The sequence below is a fragment of the Pristiophorus japonicus genome, chromosome 14 (assembly GCF_044704955.1).
Source record: "Pristiophorus japonicus isolate sPriJap1 chromosome 14, sPriJap1.hap1, whole genome shotgun sequence".
In the NCBI taxonomy this organism is placed as follows: domain Eukaryota; kingdom Metazoa; phylum Chordata; class Chondrichthyes; family Pristiophoridae; genus Pristiophorus; species Pristiophorus japonicus.
In genome coordinates, this window is record NC_091990.1 from 21,041,928 (window position 1) to 21,069,810 (window position 27,883).

The window sequence follows — 27,883 nt, forward strand, 5'->3', positions numbered from 1 at the left end:
ACTTCTACCCGAGAGCAGACGGGGCCTCGGTTTAACGCCTCATCCGAAAGATGGCACCTCCAACAGTGCAGCACTCCCTCAGCATTGCGCTAGAGTGAGTGTCAGCCTGGATTTAAGTGCTCAAGTTCCACAACCTTGGGACTCGGGTGCGGATGCTACCCACTGAGCCACAACTGACACGGAATAGAACGACGACATGTTGATCAGGTGAGATGAAGTAGGGCAGGGTCAATGTTCCCCGTAATTGTTTTTCAGGTTTGCACATGCGCGTTTCCCCCCCCCCCCTAAAATAAAAGCCGGTCCACTACCTGCACGGGACCGCTGGAGCGCTGCGCGTATACGGAATATCGGTGGGAGGAGGCTCGTGTGGAGCATAAACACCGGGACATAGAAACGTAGAAAATAGGTGCAGAAAATAGAAAATTCGGCCCCTCGAGTCTGCACCACCATTCAATAAGATCATGGTTGATCATTCCCTCAGTACCCCTTGATCCCTTTAGCCGTAAGGGCCATATCTAACTCCCTCTTGTATATCCAATGAACTGGCATCAACAACTCTCTGCGGTAGGGAATTCCACAGTTTAACAACTCAGTGAAGAAGTTTCTCCTCATTTCAGTCCTAAATGGCTTACCCCTTATCCGAAGACTGTGTCACATGGTTCTGGACTTCCCCATCATCAGGAACATTCCTCCTGCATCTAACCTGTCCCATCAGAATTTTATATGTTTCTATGAGATCCCCTCTCATTCTTCGAAACGCCAGTGTATAAAGGCCCAGTTGATCCAGTCTCTCCTCATATGTCAGTCCTGCCATCCCGGGAATCAGTCTGGTGAACCTTTGCTGCACTCCTTCACTAGCAAGAATGTCCTTCCTCAGAGTAGGAGACCAAAACTGAACACAATATTCCAGATGAGGCCTCACCAAGGCCCTGTACAACTGCAGTAAGACTTCCCTGCTCCTATACTCAAATCCCCTAGCTATGAAGGACAACATGCCATTTGCCTTTTTCACCGCCTGCTGTACCTGCATGCCAACTTTCAATGACTGATGAACCATGACACCCAGATCTCGTTGCACCTCTCCCTTTCCTAATCTGCCGCCATTCAGATAATATTCTGCTTTCGTGTTTTTCCCCCCCAAAGTGGATAACCTCACATTTATCCACATTATACTGCATCTGCCATGCATTTGCCCACTTACCTAACCTGTCCAAGTCACCCTGCAGCCTTTTAGCATCCTCCTCACAGCTCACACCGCCACCCAGTTTAGTGTCATCTGCAAACTTGGAGATATTACACTCAATTCCTTCATCTAAATTATTAATGCATATTGTAAAGAGCTGGGGCCCCAGCACTGAACCTGCGGCACCCCACTGGTCACTGCCTGCCATTCTGAAAAGGACCCGTTTATCCCGACTCTCTGCTTCCTGTCTGCCAACTAGTTCTCTATCCACGTCAGTACATTACCCCCAATACCATGTGCTTTGATTTTGCACATCAATCTCTTGTGTGGGACCTTGTCAAAAGCCTTTTGAAAGTCCAAATACACCACATCCACTGGTTCTCCCTTGTCCACTCTACTAGTTACATCCTCAAAATATTCTAGAAGATTTGTCAAGCGAGATTTCCCTTTCATAAATCCATGCTGACTTGGACCGATCCCGTCACTGCTTTCCAAATGTGCTGCTATTACATCTTTAATAATTGATTCCAACATTTTCCCCACTACTGATGTCAGGCTAACCGGTCTATAATTACCCGTTTTCTCTTTCCCTCCTTTTTTAAAACAGTGGTGTTACATTAGCTACCCTCCAGTCCGTAGGAACTGATCCAGAGTCAATAGACTGTTGGAAAATGATCACCACTATTTCTATGGCCACTTCCTTAAGTACTCTGGGATGTAGATTATCAGGCCCTGGGGATTTATCGGGCCTTCAATCCCATCAATTTCCCGAACACAATTTCCCACTTTATAAGGATATCCTTCAGTTCCTCCTTCTCACTGGATCCTCGGTCCCCTCGTATTTCCGGAAGGTTATTGGTGTCTTCCTTCGTGAAAATAGATCCAAAGTATTTGTTTAACTAGTCCCCATTATAAATTCACCTGAATCTGACTGCAAGGGATCTATGTTTGTTTTCACTAATTTTTTTCTCTTCACATATCTATAGAAGCTTTTGCAGTCAGTTTTTATGTTCCCAACAAGCTTCCTCTCATACTCTATTTCCCCCCTCCTAATTAAACCCTTTGTCCTCCTCTGCTGTATTAAAAAATTCTCAGTCCTCACATTTGCTGCTTTTTCTGGCCAATTTATATGCCTCTTCCTTGGATTTAACACTATCCTTAATTTCCTTTGTTAGCCACGGTTGAGCCACCTTCCCAGTTTTATTTTTACTCCAGACGGGGATGTACAATTGTTGAAGTTCAGCCATGTGATCTTCAAATGTTTGCCATTGCCTATTCACCGTCAACCCTTTAAGTGTCACTCGCCAGTCTATCCTAGCTAATTCGTGTCTCATACCATCGAAGTTACCTTTCCCCAAGTTCAGGACCCTAGTCTCTGAATTAACTGTGTCACTCTCCATCTTTATAAAGAATTCTACCATATTATGGTCACTCTTCCCCAAGGGGCCTCGTACAACAAGATTGTTAATTAGTCCTTTCTCATTACACATCATCCAGTCTAGGATGGCCAGCCCTCTCGTTGGTTCCTCGATATATTGGTCTAGAAAACCATCCCTAATACACTCCAGGAAATCCTCCTCCACGCTTCCCTAATTTCTTGTTTGATGCTGTCCCCATCCTCATTACTACTGTTTGGTGGTCTGTACACAACTCCCATTAGCGTTTTCTGCCCTTTGGTATTCCGTAGCTCCACCCATACAGATTCCTCATCATCCAAGCTAATGTCCTTCCTTACAATTGTATTAATTTCCTCTTTAACCCGCAATGCCACCCCGCCTCCTTTTCCTTTCTGTCTATCTTTCCTAAATGTTGAATACCCCTGGATGTTGAGTTCCCAGCCTTGGTCACCCTGGAGCCATGTCTCCGTGATGCCAATTACATCATATCCGTTAACTGCTATCTGCGCACTTAATTCGTCCACCTTATTCTGAATACTCCTCGCATTGAGACACAGAGCCTTCAGGCTTGTCTTTTTAACACCCTTTGCCCCGGGATGGCGGGACTGACCTATCAAGAAAGACTAGATCAACTGGGCTTGTATTCACTGGAGTTCAGAAGAATGAGAGGGGACCTCATAGAAACATTTAAAATTCTGACGGGGTTAGACAGGTTAGATGCAGGAAGAATGTTCCCAATGTTGGGGAAGTCCAGAACCAGAGGTCACAGTCTAAGGATAAGGGGTAAGCCATTTAGGACCGAGATGCGGAGGAACTTCTTCACCCAGAGAGTGGTGAACCTGTGGAATTCTCTACCACAGAAAGCTGTTGAGGCCAATTCACTAAATATATTCAAAAAGGAGTTAGATGAGGTCCTTACTACTAGGGGGATCAAGGGGTATGGCAAGAAAGCAGGAATGGGGTACTGAAGTTGAATGTTCAGCCATGAACTCATTGAATGGCGGTGCAGGCTAGAAGGGCCGAATGGCCTACTCCTGCACCTATTTTCTATGTTTCTATGTTTAGGATTTTGCTGTAATGTGGCCCTTTTTGCTTTTTGCCTTGGGAAAAAGCAAAAAGGGCCAGCACTGGGAAAAAATATCGAGTCCAAGCTTTTGAGAAAGGATGAGACTTTTGAAGTAAATAATTTAATGAAGATATTAAAAGTCAGAGACAACTCAATGAATAAATGCTATTGTGAAATGTAACTTTTTGAAAGTTTTAAAATGTTGTTAAAACAGTAAAAATTCCAACTATCGAGCAAAAACTGGCACTGAATAAAATTTTCAGAAAACGAATGGGCTGTTCATGTGCCATGAATTCTTTGTAAAATAAATGCAAGTTCTTTCTTTTTGAAATCTCTCTGCACAACTTAAAAACGGTTGCAGAACCCAACTCGTCCACACGAACTGAGTGCATTCCACAGGGCTGGGAACAGCACAGCATTATAAACAGGAGCATTGATCGAGTACCAATGAACTGGTTCACCCCGAGCACTCCACTCCGCACATATACCGGAGTAGTAGATCAGATATAAACTGAGCCAAGTTGCAAATAAGCGATAAGGCTTCACATCATTAGACCACAGTTCTCCATTCCCAGTCCCCCCACCCACCCCGGCCAAAGCGAGTATTATTAAAAACTTGGCTCAAAAATATTAAGCTTTATTGTACTTGTAAAACGGTCAGGTCTAACGCAATCTTACAGATTTGTGTCCCCCCACCCCCAATTTTTACTCTTTGCACCCTCAGTCTGCGACAGTCCTGTAGCGCATGTGTACGAGTGTGAATAGGGGAGGGGCAAGGGGGAGAGAGAGAATAACTGAGGTAGTTCCTGTCCTCTGGGAGGAGTCACTGGCCTTTATTGCAAAGGGGATGGAGTATAAAAGCAGGGAAGTCTTGTTACAGCTGTACAGAGTATTGGCGAGGCCACACCTACCTGGAATACTGGGTGCAGTTTTGGTTTCCATATTTACGAAAGGATATACTTGCTTTGGAGGCAGAGAAGGTTCACTAGGTTGATTCCGGATACGAGAGGGTTGACTTATGAGGAAAGTTTGAGTAGGTTGGGCCTCTACTCATTGGAATTAAGAATGAGAGGTGATCTTATTGAAACACAAGATTATGATGGGGGCTTGACAAGGTGGATGCAGATAGGATGTTTCCACTGGTGGGAGAGACTAGAACTAGAGGGCATGATCTTAGAATAAGGGGCCGCCCATTTAGAACTGAGATGAGGCAAAATTTCTTCTCAGAGGGTTGTGAATCTGTGGAATTCGCTGCCTCAGAGAGCTGTGGAAGCTGGGACATTGATTAATTTAAGACAGAAATAGACAGTTTCTTAAACGATAAGGGGATAACAGGTTATGGGGACCGGGCAGGGAAAGGGAGCTGAGTCCATGATCATGTCAGCCATGATCATATTGAATGGCGGAGCAGGCTCGAGGGGCCGTATGGCCTACTCCTGCTCCTATTTCTTATGTTCTTATGTTCTATTTGCAAATCAGGAGCAGGCATCCCTGGTGGATTTTCTCCCCTCTAGCCTAGGGTATTCAGGCTGATTATTGCATTCGGGGGCGGGGGAAGAAATGAGGAGAATAGGAATCAGCTGACTTGGCACAAACCAGGAATTGGACCAGAAGCCTGGCTGATAAACCGAACTTGCATTTCTATAGCGCCTTTCACAACCTCTGAACGTCCAAAAGCGCTTTACAACCAATGAAGTACTTTTGAAGTGTGGTCACCCGAGAGGGCAGGCGAGGCCTCGGTTCAACGTCTCACCCGGATGATGATCCGCCTGTCTTAGCTCCACCTCTGGGGAGAGGAGAAAAAGAGTAGAACCCCGCTTATGTGGTGCTGAGCCACACAATTCAGGAAGGTCCCCAAATCTGATGCCAATCAGAGCAATCGTCGGGTGCAACAGTTGGCCTCAGTACCAAGGAACCAGGGCAGGGGGGTGAGGCAGACAGGATTCCCAATCCGCACTGTTGGGAGTGCGACTATCCGCAGAGGTCAACTGTCTGCTTTAACATGTTAGGAAGACTTCTTAACAAAAAGACTTGCATTTATATCTCAATGTGATAATGGCCAGATAATGTTTTTTGGGGGTTTTTAAAGTAATGTTGATTGAGGAATAAATATTGGCCCAGGACACCAGGGAGAACTCCCCTGCTCTTTGAAATAGTGCCGTGGGATCTTTTACAGCCACCAGAAAACAGACGGAGCCTCGCTTTAGCGCCTTGTCCGAAGACGGCGTTTCCGACAGTGCAACACCCCGAAGGTCAGCCTAGATTTTGTGCTCAAGTCTCTGGTGTGTGGCTTGAACCCATGACCTTCTGACTCAGAGGCGAGGGTGCTACCCACTGAGCCACGGCTGACAAAGAGGAGGATGCAGAAGGGTGTCACTCACTCAGGAGGTGGGGGCACGCAGCCCATTGCAAGTCAAGTGTCTGGTGGAGTTCATGAAGCGATTAAAAAAAAAGTTTCCCACTCGCTTGTTTTTGCAAGAACAGTGAAAGGACTGAGAAACTACAAGGCAAGCGGCATGCTGGCTGGTTGTCAGCCTCGCTGAGTTCCAGCGATCCCGAATACAGACTCCCCTCCACAGGGTGTAGAATCACTGGGACAGCAATGCACCAGGCCACAAACCCAAGTGTTTAGAAACAGCTGCCACTTATTCCAACAAATGTGAATTCGCTCTGTGCTCCTGGCCAGTTACCATGTGATGTCATCGGGTTTTAAAGGAACATTCCTTCCATCAGTGGACTTGCTGGCAGAGAGATTACGTTGCAGTGGAGTCAGAAACTGGTCATCGGAGCTGCAGCAGCAGTCAGCATGAAATCACACCAAGTTGACTTGCAATACTCACTCGAACTGGGTGGGTCACTCTAGGACACGAGTTCTACTAGCAGGGGTGGGGAAAGGGGAGGAGTTTGGAATGCTAGGTAGCTTTCTCGCCTCCAAGTCAGAAGGTCATGGGTTTAAGTCCTCACTCCAGGAACTTGAGCACAAAATCCAGGCTGACACTCCAGTGCAATGCTGAGGGAGCACTGTCGGAGGTGCCATCTTTCAGATGAGACATTAAACTGAGGCCCCGACTGCCCTCTCGGGTGGGCATAAAAAGAACCCATGGCACTATTTCAAAGAAGAGCAGGGGACTCCTACCTGGTGTCCTGGTCAATATTTATCCCTCAACCAGCAGATTATCTGGTCAGTTATCTCATTGCTGTTTGTGGGAGCTTGCTGCGCATAAATTGCCTGCTGCATTTACAACAGTGACTACACTTCAAAAAGTACTTCGTTGGCTGTAAAGCGCTTCGGAATCCCCGAGGTTGCAAAAGGCACTATATAAATGCAAGTTATTTGTTTCTGTAGTCCTTGACTTATCCCGTGGTCTATAAAACTGCAAGACGAGGCTCGGTGGTCAGACTGTGCACCGCCGGTTAATAGCCCCCTCCCCTCATGGCTGGCCGGATGTTGCCACTGGTTACCTGGGCTAAGAAATTCCATTGTGTTCCAGAGGTGTGGGCAAGGGGCAGGATAGCAATGAGATAGAGAGCGTCCACTTGATTCTCTAGCTCACAAGCTGATTCAAATGACTCTCAAATCCACACCCCACCTCTGCACTCGCAAAAGGGTCAGCCAGGTCTCTTTGCGTTTTTGTAAGTGATTCTTTAGACGACACTCATCAACAAACAAAAATAGGGTGATGGGAGGCCGAAACCCACTGCTATGCAATGCCTTTCCCAGGGCCTGAATAAGGAGCTGCCCAAACTATTTCGAGCGACATCATAGAACCTTACAGCACAGGGGGAGGCCATTCAGCCCACCGACCATGGGTGGGAGAACAATGAAAGGGTTGACACTCTGGTTGATGCTCTAAATGGGATCTCGCTGTGTTGTGTCTTTTCTCTTGCCCGCTTTTGGAAAGAGCTATCCAGTTAGTCCCACACCCCTTGCTCTTTCACCATAGCCCTGCAAATTTTTCCATTACAAGTATCGATCTATTTGGGATACAGTATAGGAATAATTTGAGACATGATGTGTGGTAATTGTAGCGTGCTTTGGAAGAAGCAAATGACTTTGGACCTATGGTCCCCAAAGCTCTCCTCCACTTGGGGGGGGGGGGATTCTCCTCATGTCTGGGTCTGTTGTAGACAAATTGATAAAGAGACTGACTGCTGTAATAAGCCAAGCCAACAACTAAGTGTATCGTGCAACTAACAGGATGATAGATGAACTGGAAGGACCATGGTCTTCTCTTTTTTATCAATTCCTATATTCTGATGTATCCAATTCCTTTTTGAAAGTGAAGCAAACATCCCAAGATGGGGTGGCTTAGGGAGGGGGGTAATGGAAGAACGAGAAGAGTTGAGGAAATAGGACGAGAAATTCCATCAACAACTTACATTTATCGGGCACCTTTAACATAGTAGAACATCCCAAGACATTTCACAGGAGCCTCATCAAACAAGTTTGACACCTAGCCACATAAGGAGATATTGGGACAGGTGGTTTTAGGGAGCATTTTGAAGGAGAGGGGGAAAAGAGGGGCAAAGTGGTTTCGGGAAAGAATTCAGAGCTTGGAGCCCAGACAGTTGAAGGCACGGCCGTCAATGGTGCTGCGATGAAAATCGGGGATGCGCGAAAGGCCAGAACTGGAGATCTCGGAGGGTTGTAGGGCTGGAGGAAAGGGCGAGGCCTTGGAGGGATTTGAACACAAGGAGAAGAATTTTAAATTTGAAGCATTGCTGTCAGGGTGAAAAGGAGGAGAAGATCGCAGCTTAGGAATAGCTCCCAACATCACGCCTCCTGGTTATGGACATCGATCAGGAGCCAAAAATGCAGCAGAGAACTGCTACTTGCAGGGGCCTACCACAGCAAGGTGTAGAGGGACATTGCGAACATAACTGAGCTCGTCCCAAGTGGGTCTGCACATTCCATTGTGCAACTCAACGTCGTCGGCAACCGACTGTAAAGGGAAAAGAGGCCAAACTCCCAAGAGAGATCCAATGTATGGAAAATTTAAAAAAAAACATACCTTGAGATACCCATAAAAGCACCACAATATGGTTGAAGGTTTTCTCTCTGGCGCTGTTTGCGTTGAACTCCCATCAAAGCAGCCAATTTAAGGTAGCGTTGGTCGTGCCTTAATAACGGGAAGCCGAGAGAAAGCCCACCACTGAAACATGCAACGAGGCAAACTCAACCTCTGCAGCTGCTGAGCGCAATGCCGTTTGCAATTCAAATCGAGAGCTGTAAGTGTCCCCAGATTAACAAAAAAAATTAAATGAATGAGCAAAGAGAAAAGACACAACACAGCGAGATCCCAGTTGGAGAGTCAACAAAAATGTCAACCCTTTCATTATTCTCCATGGTTGCCGGTCATTTGCAAGTTGTACAATTTTTCCTTCCCCAGATTCCCCCATTCACTTTACATATTCAAACACATACTTTAACTGGAAAAGTAGATTAGCTCCTTCCTGCTCGACAATCTATGGGATGCCTGCTCAGTTCCCCAGCTCGTCTCTAAATGAATTTAAAAAAAATGATGCCAAGGCCCCAGTCAGCAGCTCAACACAACAGCAGTCGTAGCACATCTTGGAACAGGGATCAAAAGTGAATTCATGCCCTTCTCCTGAGCCCATCCCCATATGCATCAGCCATGGTTCAGTGGGTAACACTCACGCCTCTGATCAGAAGGTCGTGGGTTCAAGCCCCACTTCAGAGACGAGCGCACAAAATCAAGGCTGACACACCCACTGCAGTACCGAGGGAGAGCTGCTGTGTCAGAGGTGCTGTCTTTCGAAGATGCTAAACAGTCCTCAATATTTATTCCTCAACCAACCAGACGACTTCACAGCCCATGAAATACTTTTGAAGTGTAGTCACTGTTGTACTGTAGGAAACGCGGCAGCAAATTCGCGCACAAGCAAGCTCCCACAAACAGCAATGAAATAAATGACCAGATCGTCTGTTTTTCGGTGTTGGTTGAGGGATAAATGTTGGCCAGGACAGCGGGGTGAACGCCCCTGCTTTTCATCAAAATAATGCCACGGGGATCTTTAACGTCCACCTGAGGGGGCAGACAAGGCCTCGGTTTAACATCTAATCTGAAGGACGGCACCTCCGTCAGTGCAGCGCTCCCTCGGTACTGCACTGGTGCGTCAGCCAAGACTTGTGTGCTCAAGTCCCTGGGGTGGGATTTCAACCCACAACCTTCTGACTCGGGTGAAGAGTGCTACCCATGGAGCCATGGCTGAACAGCACAATCCCCAGTTGCAACCAAAGCATTTGCCATCAACCGCTTACCCATCCCCTGTTCACTTACTACTGCCACTTGGGGAGGGGGGTGACAGTTCATAGCATTAGCTGTCTGTCTATAAAAAGTTAGGTACCTTCTCGTGAGCTCGTCGTCCAATCGAGTCACAGCATTCTAACCCCTCCCCCCGCCTCCCCCCCCCCCCCCCCAGTGGGTCCAAAATCCTAGCACCCCAGGTTGGGTTAAGGCCCTGTGTGGTGTGATGTGGTATGGAGTCACATCAACCAGGAAGGTCTTAGGGTTGAGTTCACTGATCTCAGCTGGGCCTCAGGAGGCCCTTGGCCAGGGATTGGGTTAGGAACAAACTCAGGCTCCTGGTCCCATCCACAGAGCAATTCCTGGCTGCGAATATCCCTCACCCCACCAATTAGATGTGGGGGAAAAGGTATCGCAGGGCCACCAATATCGTGGGACATGTCCAATCCCTTAGGGTTACCTGGAAATTTGGTGAAAAAAAACAGAAGTGAACCTCAGCTGCAGGCAACAGGTATCATAGATCAGAGAAAGAGGCCATTCAGCCCATCATGCCTGTGCCGGCCCTTTGGAAAAGCGATCCAATTATTCGCACCCCTTCTGCTCTTTCCCCACAGCCCTGTATATTTCCTCCCCTTCAAGCATTTAATTCGTGAGAGGAAAACAAGAGGGAGTGAGGCAAACAAGGCAGTTTTGAGATGTTGAGGAAATCACAATGAAATAGGTACTGGAGACAAGCCCACCTTCAGTCTTTAATCTCCGCAGCCTACCCCATCCCCACACAAAAATGAATAAGATTCTGATAAACATTCCTTCAGTGTACAGACACTGACTGATTTCAGGAGATAAGCTCAAACCAGATAAGGTAGAGCCCAATACAAATGACTCAATGGTATCCACTGTATACCTCGAGATGGAAGAAAATAGCCAACTACAGTCCTGGAATGAACAAGGGGAAGGGTGTTAGCAGAGACTCTGTGGACAGAAAATGGGAGGAACAATCACAGCAGCAATAAATAAACCAGGGCAACTCCCTACACATCTGCCCTTGAATTCTACCCTCATCACCCAGCTAACTACCCCCTAGTTAAGATCTCGGTCCTCAAGTTGAAACATGTACTTTCCAGATTGGAGAAGGATAAACAGAATATTTTCACCCAAACACATGCCATATCCTGCCGTTGTAAGACACTGGTTTACAATCCACCAAGTTCAAAGTTCCCTCTGGGGGTGGGGGGGGTGGAAATAGAGACACTCCAGACCACTCCACCACCACACCGAAGCAAACCTGCACTGGAGACCCATGAACAAGGCCTAGACTTGTTCTTTCCTACATTACAACAGTGACTACACTCCAAAAGTACATAACTGCCTATAGTGCTTTAAGACATCCCGTGGTCGTGAAAGGCGCTATATAAATCCAGGTCTTTCTTTCTTGAAATAGGATGAACAGACTCAGGATTGAGTTGCAAGTATAAAATACAACAGCAACTTGCATTTATATAGCACCTTTAACACAGTAAGACATCCCAAGGCACGTCACAGGAGTGTTAGCAAACAAAGTTTGACACCGAGCCACATAAGGAGATATTGGGACAGGTGACCAAAAGTTTGGTCAAAGTAGTAGGTTGTAAGGAACGATTTAAAAGCAGAGGCGCAGAAGTTTCGGGGACAATTCCAGAACTTGGGGCCTAGGCAGGTGAAGGCACGGCTGCCAATGATGGAGTGCTGAAAGTCAAGAATGTGCAAGAGGCCATAATTGGAGGAGTGTAGTGATCTCAGAGGGTTGTAGAGCTGGAGGACATTACAGAGATAGGGAGGGGGCAAGACCAAGGAGGGATTTGAAAACCAGGTTGAGAATTTTTTTTTTTTTTAAATCAAGGCGTTGCTGGATTGGGAGCCAAAGTAGGTGAGCGAGCACAGGAGGTGTTGGAGAATGGGACTTGGCGTAGACGGGCAGAGTGTTGGATCAGCTCAAGTACTTTATAATTACGAAATACTTCATAATGTGGCCAACACTGCTAGCCTTCACTTAAATAATGCAGATATTTAGGTTCAAACATCTCAGTTTTAATGGAATAGGAACAGAGAGGAGGTTGATAGTAGCCTCCTGGGATGGAGTAAGGTCCCGAAAGGTAACTGAGCTTATCGCAGGGCAAGAAATGAGATCAGAACCAGACCAAGGTACCGACCATCTAGAGGCCAATCCAGCAACTGCACCATCCCCTAGCAAACACTCACCTTACAACATAATACATTCTACCCTACGTAAACTAGAGGTGATCCAAAACTCAGCTGCCAGTGTCCTAACGCGAACCAAGTCCCGCTCACCCACCACCCCTGCAACGACTCGATTTCAAAATTCTCATCCTCGTTTACAAATCCCTCCATGGCTTCGCAACTCCCTATCTCTAACCTCCTCCAGCCCCCACCTCCCCACCAGAGATGTCTGCGCTCCTCTAATTCTGCCCTCTTGAGCATCCCGGATTATAAAATCGCTCAACCATTGGGAGCCGTGTCTTCTGCTGCCTAGGCCCCAGGCTCTCGAACTCCGTCTAACCCTCTCCGCCTTCCTATCCTCCTTCAAGACGCTCCTTAAAACATAGATCTTTGACCAAGCTTTTGGTCACCTATGCTAACTGCTACTGTCGAATTTAAAAAAAAAAATCTCAATTCTGTGAAGCGCCTTGGGACGTTTCGCGACGTTAAAGGTGCTATATAAGTACAAGTTGTTGTTGTTATAATCTCAACTGTTATTTGAATTTGAACAAATTCCAAAGATTCTCATTCTCCAGCCAGCTTCCAGTATTGCAGTGACGTGGCCATGCCTGAACTGTGAGCGGAGTCAGTGGTTCGGCAGGCTATTCAAGTGGGAGTGGCAGAGAAATCAAAATCACAGCCAAGTCCAATCCTGTTGGTGCTCCATGCCAAGACATGCTCTTCCAGCCATGGACTAGGGGGCGGGTGATAGGGGAGGGAAGGTGATGAATCTTGGGGAGGGGTGAATTAAGGTGTCCCAGATATACTGTAAAATTATAAAGGATTCAATAAAGCAAACGTGCAGAAGATGTTTCCACTTGAAAGAGTCCAAAACTAGGGGCCATAAATAGAAGATAGTCACCAATAAATCCAGCAGGGAATTCAGGGGAAACTTCCCAGAGAGTGGAACTCACGACCACAGGGAGTGGTTGAGGCGAATAGCGTAGATGCATTCAACGGGAAGCTCGATAAGTACGAGGGAGAAAGGAATACAAGTTACGCTAATAGGGTTAGATAAAGAGGGGTGGGAGGAGGCCCGTGTGGAGCATAAACACTGGCGTGGATTTGTTGGGCCGAATGGCCTGGTTCCACACTGTACATTCGATGTTAAATCACAGCCAAGCCCAATCTTGGTGGTGCCCCATGCCAGGACATGGCTTTCCAGCCATTGAGGGTGGGGGTGGGAGCAGCAGTAAATTTTGGATCCTACTGCAGTGTCAAAATGTCCCAATTTCTAGACATTCTTTGGTTGTAAAGATACTGAAAGGAAAGGGGGGGGGGGAAAAAAAAAAAAAAACTGAGTCTCGAGAGGCCCCACCTCAACCAACCGGTTACGGCACATTTTATATTAAATAATTCAGAGAATCGCAGACGAGATGGTAATTAGAATGACTACAAAACAAAGTAATTGAAGTTTAGTTTTGCAGTCAAAGGTTGTCGGCAGTGTTGAATTCATTAACACTAATTGTCCCCATCAGTACTTCACCTTATGGTGATGGCATTCAAATTTGGAAGGGCAATAATTCATACATCACAGGACGCAAGGGCCAATTTTGAGAGGCCCCATTTTCAGCATGCAGCCTCACTAGATGGGAATGTGGGTTGAGAATCACTCAACGTTACACCAACACCTCAGACCGACACTCGTCAACATCTTCACCGAGGCGTACGAGAGCACGGGCCTTACACTAAACATCCTCTACCAACCTGACCCCGCCACATAGCACTATCCCCCCCGGGTTATCAAAATCCAGGACGAGGTCTTGGACAACGTGGACCATTTCCCGTACCTTGGGAGCCTACTGTCAAGCAAGGGCAGACATCGATATCGAGGTCCAACACCGCCTTCAGTGTGCCAGCGCAGCTTGCGGTCGCCTGAGGAAGTGTGTTTGAAGACCAGGACCTCAAATCTGGCACCATGCTTATGGTCGACAGGGCAGTAGTGATACCCGCCCTCCTATATGGCTCAAAGATGTGGATCATATACAGTAGACACCTCAAAACGCTGGAGAAGTACCAGCAGCGCTGTCTTCACAAGATCTTGCAAATCCACTGGGGGACAGATGCACCACCATCAATGTCCTCGCTTAGGCCAACATCCTCAGCATCGAAGTATTGACCACACTCGATCAGTTCCGCTGGGCAGGCCACACTGTCCGCATGCCTGACACGAGACTCCCAAAGCAAACGCTCTACTTGGAGCTTCGACACGGCAAGCAAGCCCCAGGTGGGCAGAGGAAACGTTTCAAGGACGCCCTCAAAGCCTCCTTGATAAAGTGCAACATCCCCACCGACACCTGGGAATCCCGGGCCCAACAGCGCCCTATGCGAGAAAGAACATCCGGGAGGGCGCTGAGCATCTCGAGTCTCATCGCCGAGAGCATGTAGAAACCAAGCGCAGGCAGCGGAAGGAGCGTGCGGCAAACCAGACTCCCCACCCACCCCCCCCCCCTTTCCTTCAACCACTGTCTGCCCCACCTGTGACAGAGAATGTAATTCCCGTATTGGACTGCACAGTCACCTGAGAACTCACTTTTAGTGTGGAAGCAAGTCATCCTCGACTCCGAGGGACTGCCTAAGAAGAACACTCGTCTGACGAGGCCCCAGACTGGGAGCCTCATCCCCCAAAGTTACTCCCACGTGCAAAAATATCATGAGCTTTGGCCATCCTTCCTCCCACGCACCAAAGGACGGAGCCCAGCAGCAGTGGGCCTTGGGTTTTATGAACCTCCAAAACAAGGGACACAGATCAAGGAGTTTCCATTTGCTTTGCATGGAGCACAGACTCTTCCCCTCGGCCGCAAGGGACACAACTCACTCACACAATTCCACAGAACTTGTTACAGATTGGCAAGAACCCAGGCTCAGTGTCTAAAGTGCACAGAGAGATACTGAAGCTCGGTAGTTAGCTGCGCCTTGCCCAGAGAGCTCGCTCGTAACGTAACGCTACTTTCACAAACAACGCGGCAACAACTTGCATTTATATAGCACCTTTAATGTAGCAAATCATTACTCTCCTGTGAAGCTCCTTGCAATCACACATCATTTAACATGGAGCCACTGAGGAACTATTCGGGACAGGTGACCAAAAGCTTGGATAAAGAGGTAGGTTTTAAGAAGCATCTTAAAAAGGAGAGCAAATTATAATTTAAATGGAGAATAATTGCAGAGTGCTGCAGTACAGAGGGACCTGGGGGTCCTTGCGCATGAAACACAAAAAGTTAGTGTGCAGGTACAGCAAGTAATCAGGAAGGCAAGTGGAATGTTGGCCTTTATTGCAAGGGGGATGGAGTATAAAAGCAGAGAAGTCCTGCTACAACTGTACAGGGTATTGGTGAGGCCACACCTAGAATACTGCATAATTTTGGTCTTCATATTTAAGGAAGGATATAATTGCATTGGGGGCTGTCCAGAGAAGGTTCACTAGGTTGATTCCGGAGATGAGGGGTTTGACTTATGATGATCGGTTGAGTAGGTTGGACCTATACTCATTGGAGTTAAGAATGAGAGGTGATCTTATCGAAACATATAAGATAATGAGGGGGCTCAGCAAGGTGGATGCAGAGAGGATATTTCCACTCGTGGAGGAAACTAAAACTAGGAGACAGTCTTAGAATAAGGGGCCGCCCATTTAAAACTGAGATGAGGAGGCATTTCTTCTCCGAGGGTTGTAAATCTGTGGAATTCTCTGCCCCAGAGAGCTGTGGAGGCTGGGTCATTGAATATATTTAAGGCGGAGATAGAGAGATATTTGAGCGATAAGGGAATAAAAGATTATGGGGAGCGGGCAGGGAAGTGGAGCTGAGTCCAAGATCAGATCAGCCGTGATCTTCTTAAATGGCGGAGCAGGCTCGAGGGACCAGGTGGCCTATTCCTGCTCCTATTTCTTACGAAAGAGCTAGAGAGGCAGGGAGGTTTAGGGAGGAAAAACCTGAGCTTGGGGCCTAGGCAGCTGAAGGCACGATCACCAATGGTGGAGCAAATAAAAATCAGGAATCTGCAAGAGCCAGAATTGGAGGAGCGCAGAGATCTCGGAGGATTGTAGGAGGTTAGAGAGATAGGGATGGGGCGAGGCCATGGAGGAATTTGAAAACAAGAATGAGAATTTTAGACTCAAGGTGTTGCCAGATCAGGAACCAATGTAGGTTAGCAAGCACAGGGGTGATGGGTGAATGGGACCCGGTGTGCGTTAAGATATGAGCAGCAGAGTTCTGGATGAGTAGGACCACTAAACTCACTTGGGCATTTCCTTGCAGGATTATCTGGAGCAGAGTGGCAAGAATTACAGATCTGACCTTACAGGTCCCCAACAAGGAGTGAGGCTGGTTGATAATTCATTGACAGCCTGCGCGAGTCAGGTACAATATTAGCATATGAATTGACCCAAGATTAAAGCAATTGGTAGAAGGTTTAGAGAGGATTTGAGGGGAAATTTCTTCACGCAGAGGGTTGTGGGGGTCTGGAACTCTCTGCCTGAAAGGATGGTAGAGGCAGTGAGTTCCAGACCCCGCACGTCCCTCTGTGTGAAGAAATTTCCCCTCAAATCCCCTCTAAACCTTCTACCAATTACTCACCACATTTAAAAAGTGCTTGGATGTGCACCTGAAGTGCCGTGACCTGCAGGGTTTATGGACCTAGAGCTGGAAAGTGGGATTAGGCTGGATAGCCTCTTGTTGGCCGGCACGGACACGATGGGCCAAAATGGCCTCCTTCCGTGCTGTAAACTTCTATGATTATGAAAGGATTTGATAGGGTAGACGTAGAGAAGAGGTTTCCACTTGCAGGGGGAAACCAAAAAGTAGAGGTCATAAGTATAAGCTAATCATTAATAAATCCAATAAGGAATTCAGGAAAAACTTGTTTACCCAGAGAGGAGGTGAGAATGTGGCACTCGTTAACACAGAGTAGTCGAGGCGACTAGCACAGCTGTATTTACGGGGAAGCTCGATAAATACATGAGATAGAAAGGAATAGAAGGATACGCCGATGGTGTGCGATGAAGCAGGGTGGGAGGAGGCTCGTGTGGAGCATAAACACCGGCATAGACCGGTTGGGATGAATGGCCTCTTTCTGTGCTGTAATATTCTACGCAATACATCATCTCCACTGGCCATATTGCCAGATGTGTCATCTTGATTCCAATAGGCCTGCCGCACGGGTCAGTTTGGTTCCGAGATGTGCCTTACCTCGCAATCTTCCTCATCCCTTACCCCACAACCTCAGCAGAGCTCAGAGTCCCTCGGTTCGTTACACTCGCACCTATGTACTGTGACAGCAGCTGTGTCCTGAAACCAAGGGAAGTCAGAAGGCAAGTTCGAGTACAGAGTCAGGGCACATCTGTTGTGGTTTCACAGTGCCCACCCACAAGCTCTGCGCCGATGATCAAAGTTTTGGAAATTACATTATTTTTATTTATTTGTGTTTTTTTTTTACAAAACCACCTGGTTGCTGACTCATTAAAACCCAAATTTTCAGGTCCAGGGCCAGTTTCACTGAGAACTTGGGCCTTGTTATTCAGTTAATCTCATTGGAAGATTAGCTGGGTGTTCTGGGCGAAGTATTTCCGAGAGGTCCTGTGCAGTCCGACACTGGCCCACAAGCTGTTAACTGCACGGGAAAGAGTTTGGAGGGATCAGCACGACATGACTGGGTGTAAATACACTAAATTACATCGACACCTCAGCTCCATTTACAGGTACAACACCTGCCGGTTTTTGGATTTTTCTGGATTTTGGATCTTGCTGTTGCCGATCCTCGTCGCTGTGTGTGTTTTTTTTTAAAAAACCGGTTTCCTGGTCCCTCGACGGCCAATGTAGTCACCTTGGCCGCCTCAAAAAATGTCTGGTTTTCGGACAATTCCGATTTTCAGTCAGCCAGATTGCACTGCTTTTGCTCCATATCCCTGGACACCTTTACCAAACAATCTACCCATCTCAATCTCAAAAGCTTCAATGGACCCCCAGCATCTACAGTCTTTTGGGGGAAGAGTTCCAAATTTTCACTACCCTTTGCGTGAAGAGGTGCTTCCAGATTTCACTCCCGAGTGGCCTAGCTCTAATTTTAAGGTTATGCCTCCTTGCACTGGATTCCCCCACCAGAGGAAATAGTTTCTTTCCATCTACCCGATCGAATCCCATCATCATGTCAAACACCCCAATCGAAAAACACCCCTCACTTTACCAATTTTTAAATCGCTCCATTCGGGGCCGTGCCTTCAGTTGCTCAGGCCCGAAACTCTGCAATTCCCTCCCGAAACCCCTCTTTCTTCATTGAAGACACTCCTTAAAACCTACCTCTTTGACCAACTTTTTTGTTACCTGTCTTAACATTTCTTTATTTTCAAAGGAGAGCAGGGGAGTTATTCCCAGTGTCCTGGCTAATATGTATCCCTCAATCAACATAACAAAAGCAGATTATCTGGTCATTATCACATTGCTGTTTGTGGAAGCTTGCTGTGCTCAAGTCGGCTGCCAGGTTCCTACATTACAACAGTGACTACACTCCAAAAAGTACTTCATTGGCTGCAAAGCGCTGAGAGACGTCCAGTGGTCGTGAAAGGTGCTATATAAATCCAAGTCTTCCTTTTAATATGGCTTGGTGTCAAATTTTGTCTGAAAGCACTCCTGTATATATAAATGCAAAATTGTTGTTGCTGTTATGTTCATAATGTCTGCCGCATTTGCCTACATCACAGTCGCTGCATTTCAAAGATAGTTTGGAGAGATACGATGAGACGGGATATAAATTCAGGTCTTTCAAACACCAATACTCTGGTCAGTAAAAGGTTACTCTGCTGAAAATCTGGAAGGCCCCAGGCTTTTCATCACATCAAATGGCTGTCCTCAGGGCCTGGGTACCATTTGATAAAGTGTAGTTTGTATTCTGTACAATGTCAAGGGCCAACACCAAATTATCAAAAGCAAAAAAACTGCCTTTGAACATGGGACCTAGAGAATCAACACAAAGAAAAGCGACAGCTTAAAAATTAAAAAAAACATGAAAAAAAATCTGTTGTTCAAACAGCAGCAGCAGCAGCGGTAGTTTAGCCATCTGGCTTACATGGGACAAAGGCGAAAAAAAAGTTGGACATCCACCTACGCCTCCTGTCTCACTGTTGCTGCAACTAAGGGGTTGCAAACATTTTCCAGCCACAATTTAAACGCCTCACCAAGCACAGTCGAATAAACTACAGTCGGTGAGCATTTGAATGCATTCGGTCTTTATTGTTCTCATCCCGAGCGCTTTGTTGTGCAGTAAGTCATAGCCAACTTTTTACACAGGAACGGGGAGAAAAAAAAAAAGTGAAGATGGGTATTTTTTTCTGTCCCAACAAGCAGCCATTTTAATTGCCTCTCAAAAATGAGAAATAATTCAACGTTCACTATGGCTCGACTAAAATGGATTCCTTCCGAAACCAGCCCGCCGGTATTGGTGAAATGTGGAAGTATGCAGCAAATGCGCACGGCCGATTAAGACATTGGAAAATCTGGGAGAAAGACATAGGAAAACATCAAGAGGCCATTAGGCCAAAAGCACAAATCACCTCGCCATAGCTCACTGCCCCACCTCACCTACTCACTGCCTCACCTGTTCTTCATATCACTCACTCCATTCTTTCCAAAAATGCTCCCAATTGCCTGTTGAACCGGCCCTGGTAATTATTGTTGTACAATGCTATTAGCCTTTGGATGAAGAAGTTTCACTCCTCTTCCCATTTTACTGCTAATTGTGAGATATTTTAGCTCGTGTTCCATCTCCCTACAGGCTCCCGTCAATGCTTCAAACTACTAGCATAGCAAACCACTAGTTAGGAACACCAATGGACAATCTCCACCAAGACAAACAGGCAACACCAGCTTAGCTACAGGGGGAGCGAGCTCGGCAGGCAGTATGACAGGTGTGTTAAACTAGCAATTTGGCTCTCAAAAGGTCAAACAACATAGAATCTTACAGCACAGGAGGCCATTCAGCCCATCAAATCTGTGTCGGCTCTTGGAAAGAGCTGTCCAATTAATCCCACACCCCTCCAGAAAAAAATCCAATTCAAGTATATACCCATTCCCTTTAGAAAATTACTATTGAATCTGCTAGTCCTACTTGTGCTTTTATTTTTTATTTGCTTGTTTTGAATGTCAGTGTTGAGAGGTTTGGAACAAGCTCCTTACAAAAACCGGAAATCCAAATACTCTCGACACACAAACATGGAATCAATGCCCTCCATTCAACACCTGTTTAAAATGTTTGCGAACAAGTCTGAATGAGCCCCACTAATAAATCAGAAACTGGTCACTTATGGTTCATGTGCATATTTATATAGCACCTTTAATGTAGGAAACCATCCCAAGGTGCTTCACAGGAGCGCTCTCGAACAACACCAAGCAACACAAGGAGATATTGGGACAGGTGACCAAAAACTTGGGCAAAGAGGTTGGTTTTAAAGGAACAACTTGAAGGAAGAGATAAGGGGCAGAGTGGTTTGAGAGAGTTAATTCCAGAGATTAGGGCCTAGGTAGCTAAAGGGACAGCCACAAATGGTGCAGTGATTAATATCAGGGTTGGACAAGAGGCTAGAATTGGAGGAGTGCAGGGATCTTGGAGACTTGTAAAGCTGGAGGAAGTTAGAGATAGGGAGGGGTGAGGCCTTGGAAGAATTTGAAGACGAGGATGAGGACGAGAATGTTAACTCCAGGGTTAGGGGAAACTAGGTATGTATTCCCTGGAATTTAGATGGTCAAGGGGTGATTTGATCAATGTTTTCAAAATGTTAAGGGACTGCAGTAAGCCTAAGACTTGAGAGGATTTTAGAATTCAGCAAAAGAGGACCAATAAATTGATCAAGAGAAAACAGAATGACAGTAAACTAGTAAGAGACATAAAAACAGATTGTAAAAGCTTCTATAGGTATGTAGAAAGGAAGCGATTCGCAAGAGTAAACGAGGGTCCCTTAGAGGCAGAGACAGGAGAAATTATAATGGGAAATAAGGAAATGGCAGAGACATTAAACAAATATACTATATTTCTTCACAGTGGAAGACACAAAACACATTCTAGAAATAGTGGGGATCCAAAGGACCAGTCAGAATGAGCAACTTAAAGAAACTAGTACTGGAGAAATTAATGGGACTAAAAGTAAACAAATCCCCATGACCTGATGGCCTACATGCTAGGGTTTGAAAAGAGGTGGCTTCAGAAATTCGAGAACGGTCCCCATGGACTGGAAGACAACAAACTTAACCCCGCTATACAAGAAATTCAACAATCTATTATTAGGGATGTGGTAACAGGGAACTTTGAGCAGAGTCAACACGAATTTAAGAAAGAGAAATCGTGTTTGACAAATCCAAGTGTTTTTTGAGGTTGTAACTAGCAGGGTCGCCACACCTCCACTCTGCCAAAGATGGTTCCTCGCAGGTCGGGCCACAGTGAGGCACTGACCTCCAAGGAACCATCTGTGGCAGGTCAGGGCCATAAAAGGAGCATACCACTGCAAGGTACAGCACGAGCCAGTCCGGGAGGGCAACGGTTGTGAAGAGGGCGACTGGATTGGACGTCACCATAACCCAGGTCACTGATTGGAGCGTGGGCAGGTACAGCAGGAGCGGCGAGGTCGGGGCGAAGGAGCGGCGAGAGATTGCAGAGCAACGTGATCAGGGCCCGGGAGAGGCAAGAGTTCGGGGCAGCACGGGCCAGCCCACACTACGACATGTGTGCGCACTAGGTCCGTGCAGTAGAGCTGGTCTCCAGTCGTCTTGGTTAATCCTTGCCACTGGACCAAGACCTGGCTCTGTCAAGCCCGTGTGGTGGCTGGTGTGCAACGGCCAACACACGTTAAAAAAAATCCACGCACAGGCATCTTCCACCCTTCAATATGCAGTTCGGGACCTGGAATTTTAGGTCCATCATTGAAACACCTGTGAACTCGTCCCTTTTTGGCGAGGGACCGCCTAAGAAGAACTAACAGGGTGGATAAGGGGGAAACCAGTGGATGTAGTTCCTCTTCAATCTCTCCTCATGACCTCTCCATGCTCATCTTGTCCACAAGACCCACTGCCTGCTCCCTCAACCCTATTCCCTCGAAAGTGTTGATCACCCAACTTGCTTTTCTGGCACCCATGTTAGCTGACATTGTTAATAGTTCCCTCTCCTCAGGTACTGTTCTGCTCTCTCCCAAACCCACCATCATCACACCTCTCTTCAAAAAACCAACCCATCACCCCTCCGTCCTTGCAAACCACCACCCTCTCTCCAATCTCTCTTTCCTCTCAAGTCCTTGAACGTGTTGTTGCCTCCCAAATCCGTGCCCATCCTACCTTCAACTCCATGTTTAAATCCCTCCAATCAGGTTTCTGCCACAGTACTGGATCAGCTCTCAAAGTCACAAATGACATCCTGCGTGACTGTGACAAAGGCAAACTATCCCTCCTCGAATTGTCGGCAGCCTGAGACACAGTTGGTCACTCCATCATCCTCCTCCACTGTCGTCCATTTGGGTGGGACTGCACTCACCTAGTTCCATTCTCATCTATTCAAATCGTAGCCAGAGAATCTCCTGCAATGGCTGCTCTTCCCACTCCCACATCGTTACCTCTGGTAACCTCCAAGGATCTATCCTTGGCCCCCTCCGATTTCTCATCTGCAAGCTACCCCTTGGCGACATCATCCGAAAACACAGCATCAGTTACCACATGTACTCTGACGACACCCAACTCTATCCCTCCACCACTTCACTCAACCCCTCCACGGTCTATAAATTGTCAGACAGCTTGTCCGAAATCCAGTACTAGATGAGCAGAAATTTCCTCCAATTAAATATTGGGACGACTGAAGCCATTGTTTTCAGTCCTCGCCACAAACTTTGTTCCCTCTTCCCAACTTCTGCCTGAGGCTGAAGCAGACTCTTCGCAACTGCAGTGTCAGGTTTGACCCTGAAATTAGCTTCCAACCACATATTCGTGGCATAACTAAGACCGCCTATTTCCACCTCTAACATCGGCCGTCTCCCCTCTCTACCCCCCCCTCCCCCCCACTGATGAAACCCTCATCCATGCCTTTGTTACCTCTAGACTTTACTAGTCCAACGCATTCCTGGCAGACCTCCCATGTTCTATGTTACATAAACGGTCATCGAAAACTCAGCTGCCTGTGTCCTAACTTGCACCAAGTCCAGCTCATCCATCACCTGTGCTCGCTGACCTACATTGGTTCCCAGCTAAGCTACGCCCCATTTCAAAATTCTCACCCTTGTTTTCAAATCCCTCCAAGGCCTCACCCCTCCCTAACTATCATCTCCTCCGCTCCAGCTACCCACCCACCAAGAGATGTCTGCGCTCCTCTAACTCTGCCCTCTTGAGCATCCCCGATTATAAATTGCAGAACCATTGGTGGCCGTGCCTTCTGATACCTAGGCCCCAAGCTCTGGAATCCCCTCCCTAAACCTCTCCACCGCGCTTTCTTCCTTTAAGACACTCCTTAAAACCTAACCTACTTATATCAAGAACGACTGAATCAACTGGGCTTGTATTCACTGGAGTTCAGAAGAATGAGAGGGGATCTCAGAAACGTTTAAAATTCTGATGGGTTTAGACAGGTTAGATGCAGGAAGAATGTTCCCAATATTGGGGAAGACCAGAACCAGGGGTCACAGTCTAAGGATAAGAGGTAAGCCATTTAGGACCGAGATGAGGAGAAACTTCTTCACCCAGAGAGTGGTGAACCTGTGGAATTCTCTAAATATATTCAAAAAGGAGTTAGATGTAGTCCTTACTACTAGGGGGATCAAGGGGTATGGTGAGAAAGCAGGAATGGGGTACTGAAGTTGCATGTTCAGCCATGAACTCATTGAATGGTGGTGCAGGCTCGAAGGGCCGAATGGCCTACTCCTGTACCTATTTTCTATGTTTCTTTGATCATCTGCACTAATTTCTTCTTATGTGGCTCGGTGTCAAATTTTTATCTTACAATTTCTCCTGTGAAGTGCCTTGGGACATTTTACTACATTAAAGGCGCTATATAAATACAAGTTGTTGCTGTAGTGTATTTGGATTTTCAGAAAGCATTTGATAAGGTGCCACACAAGAGGTTATTACACAGTTTGGGGCAATATTAGTATGGATTGAGTATTGGTTAACGGACAGAAAACAGAGTAGGAATAGGAATAAACGGGTGATTTTCGGGTTGGCAGGCTGTAACTAGTGGGGTAGCGCAAGGACCGTGCTTGAGCCTCAGCTATTTACAAACTACATGACTTAGATGCAAGGACTGTGTAATGTATCCAAGTTTGCAGATGATACAAAGTATGCTGTGAGGAGGATGTGAGGCCACAGAGAGGTTTGGACAGATTAAATGAGTGAGCAAGGACGTGGCAGATAGAGGAGAATGTGGAGAAATGCAAAGTTATCCACTTGGGTAGGAAAAATAGAAAAGCAGAATACTTTTTAAAATGGTGAGATTGTGAAATGTTGGTATTCAGAGGGACCTGGGTGTCTTTGTACACAAATCACTGAAAGTTAATATGCAGGTACAGCAAGCAATTAGGAAAGAAAATGGTATGTTAGCTTTTGTTTCAAAGGGATTGGAATACTAGAGTAAAGAAGTCTTGATAGGGCCTTGGTGAGACCACACCTAGAGTATTGTGTACAGTTTTGGTCTACTTACCAAAGGATATACTTGGCTTAGAGAGAGTGCAAAAAAGGTTTACCAGACTGATTCCTGGGATGGGGAATTGTCTTATGAGGAGAATTTGAGTAGAATAGGCCTATATTCCCTCGAGTTCAGAAGAATGGGAGGTGATCTCATTGAAACATAAAATTCTTGAAGGGCTTGACAGTGTAGATGCAGGGAGGATGTTTCCCCGGACTGGGGAGTCATAATCTCAGAATAAGGGGTCGGCCATTTAAGACTGAGATGAGGAGAAATGTCTTCACTTAAGAGGGTTGTGAATCTTTGGAATTCTCTACCCGAGATAGTTGTGGAGGCTGTTGTTGTGTATATTCAAGAGAGAGGTCAATAGACTTTTGGATACTAAGGGAATCAAAGGATATGGGGATAGTATAGAAAGGTGAAGTTGAGGATCTTAGTGAGTGAGGATCAAAGGGCCAAATGGTCTTCTCTTGCTCCTATTATGTTCTTGATTGAGAGCAACTATTTCTGCTGGTGGGAGTATCCAGGACTAGGGGACATAACCTAAAAATTAAAGCCAGTTCTTTCAAGAGTGAAGTTAGGAAACACTTCTACACACAAAGGATGGTAGAGGTTTGGAATTCTCTTACGCAAACGGCAATTGATGCTAGATCAATTGTTCATTTAAAATCTGAGATTGATAGATTTTTGTTTACCAAGGGTATTAGGTGGATATACAGAGTTTGGTCACCGATCAGCCATGATTTCACTGAATGGCAGAACAGGTTAGATGGGTTAAATGGCCTCCTCCTGATCCTAGGTCACTTGGGGGGGGGTGGGGGGAGGACGACGCGTGTGGGACTGTATCCGCCTCCCAGAACCTCAGGGAGAAAGAGCAATGAGAAAATAGCAAAGGAGCAGCACTGGAGACAAGACAAACCAACTGCATCACCATCCATATCACACAGGAAAGATGGTACCCTGTAAATAAACTCCCCAACACACTGCAGGAAGAAGCTTCTGCTATGTACAAAATACAGAGCCCTTCCCCAGAAAAGATGCTCAGTCATTAAGAAACTCCTATCCCACCTGCAAAAAACAGGAGTAGGTCTTGTACCAAATTAGGAATTGTTAAAAACTACAAAAAGTTGGAGCGTTTTGGGCATACAACAGCACTTCCAATACCCAACCTTTCCCCCATACCCGAGAGGAAACTTTAATGAGCTCAGTAATAAAGATATCACAGATAAGCATTTTCTGGCTTAAAAACATTGTTATAATATTACACCATCAACAAAGGAGTGATGGGGGCATTCTTTAGTCAGGGGTCTGTACAGAGTCCACAATGCTGGGTTTAAATGTTAAGCGACATCACATACTTTAATTGTAAGAACCTGGTTCAATTTTAAGAACAAAAAACAATGTTGAGAGAGAAGTTAGCAGCACTTTTCCTTATGTTTTGAAATTAGTCATATTATATTTTCTGTGTATTTCATTGCTTGAAATTTCTGTACTCAGGATTCTGGTATCTGTTCCAATCTTACTTTCCAATCACAGGTTGTCTGTTCTGTGGAGTTGGCAATAAATATCCAATTGCTAACCGCCACCCCCCCCAAATCAAATAAAAATATTCACTGATGAGGCCAAAGGTTTTGTGACAATGAAGTGTCAAAGCCTGGTTAGTTTCACTTTCATTAATTTTTAATTTGTATATAAAAGGAAAACCCAATGCAAAGTCCCCAAGTACACTGACCCCCAAGGTTAAAATATAAATATTTAGCAAGACCTTTGAATTTAGAGCGTCACTCAGGACAATCCCAGCAAAATTTCAGCAGTGACAGTTTGCTCATCTTTAAGAAAAATGGCAGTGTGTTTTGATGACAAATCTGGAGATTCGGAAACTATTTTTTTGCATTTAAAAAAAATGCTAAATTAAGAGTTGCAGCAAGCAACCATCTGACCCGCCTCGATATTACAATAGATCCAGTTACACAGCCAGAAAGCGAAACCTGCTTTCACCCGCCCCCCCACCCCCGTATAAAAAGCGGGGGTCGTTTTTAAATGCTGTATTTTTTTTCCCCATGTTAAAAAGGGGTGACGCTAATTTCCCTGGATGAGAATGTACAGTGACCTGGGACTTGCAGGAACCGAGTTAGCCACACAAGTACACAATCCACGGTTATTTCAAAATGAACAAATAAATGATAAATTGCACTTACCGGCAGGCGTCCTGTGCTAGTCCTTATTGTTCTAACTTCAGGTCCATGAGGGGTGGTATACAAACAGTCCCCACTGTGGTCAGAATACATTGCTCCGGCAATCTGGGTGAAATAACTGGCAGGGATGGTGGGGATCTGGGGGCTACATAGCCCCGTGCTCCCATTTTCAACATTAAGAAGTTTCTTCTGGGAACTGGACACCACCCCAATGATACCCCTGCCTGGGGCTGGGGAAACTCCCTTTGGCATTTTCTGCAAGGCAGCAACCTTTCCCCCACTCCCCCCCTTTTGTTTGCAACGAGAGAGAGGGAGAGGAAAGAGGGGCAAAAAAAATGATTAATTTCAAACCGGGATTTGGATGCAAAATACAGAGCAAAGTCAACAAATGCAGACATATAAATGATCAGCAAAGTCCCGGGTTTAATCTGCAGGGTGCCCCGCGCCTGATGCTGCTTTGCATGCAGCAGGATGCAATGGATTGTGAAAAGGTCCCCTCTGAAACAGAGGGGAAAAATGGCTGCAGAAACTGTACCAGCTCCTGAATGCAGCCTGATTCACAGACTCTGAGACTCAGCCTCTGGCGCCAAAGCCTGTGCCGCGAAATTCATATTTCCCGCCATCTGCTGGAAATGCCCGGCGCTGATTGGTGGCCTAACTGACTCGGCTACATGTAAGATACATGCAGCAGCGACCAATCACAGCGCTTCGGCAGGCTTCTTAAAGCGACAGGCAGCCTTTGCAAACTTGATTCCGGCTCAGGATTTTATAATATCTTTACAGAATTCATTTTTTTTGCCCAATTAGAAGTTTCCGTTTTTTAGATACAATGAAAATCATTTCATGGAAACAAATTTTATGTATTATACCTGCATTTC

The 27,883-nt window shown here is 46.2% G+C and overlaps 1 protein-coding gene across 1 annotated transcript in view; it reads right to left on the reverse strand.

The window, feature by feature from the left end:
* e2f2 (E2F transcription factor 2) overlaps window positions 1–27,517 on the reverse strand; it is a 62,163-nt gene extending 34,646 nt beyond the window's left edge. The window contains exon 1 of the mRNA XM_070898429.1: window positions 27,009–27,517. Coding sequence (XP_070754530.1) covers window positions 27,009–27,257 — 249 coding nt within the window. The 5' untranslated portion in view covers window positions 27,258–27,517. The remainder of the gene's footprint in view (window positions 1–27,008) is intronic.
* Between the last annotated feature and the right edge of the window lie 366 nt (window positions 27,518–27,883).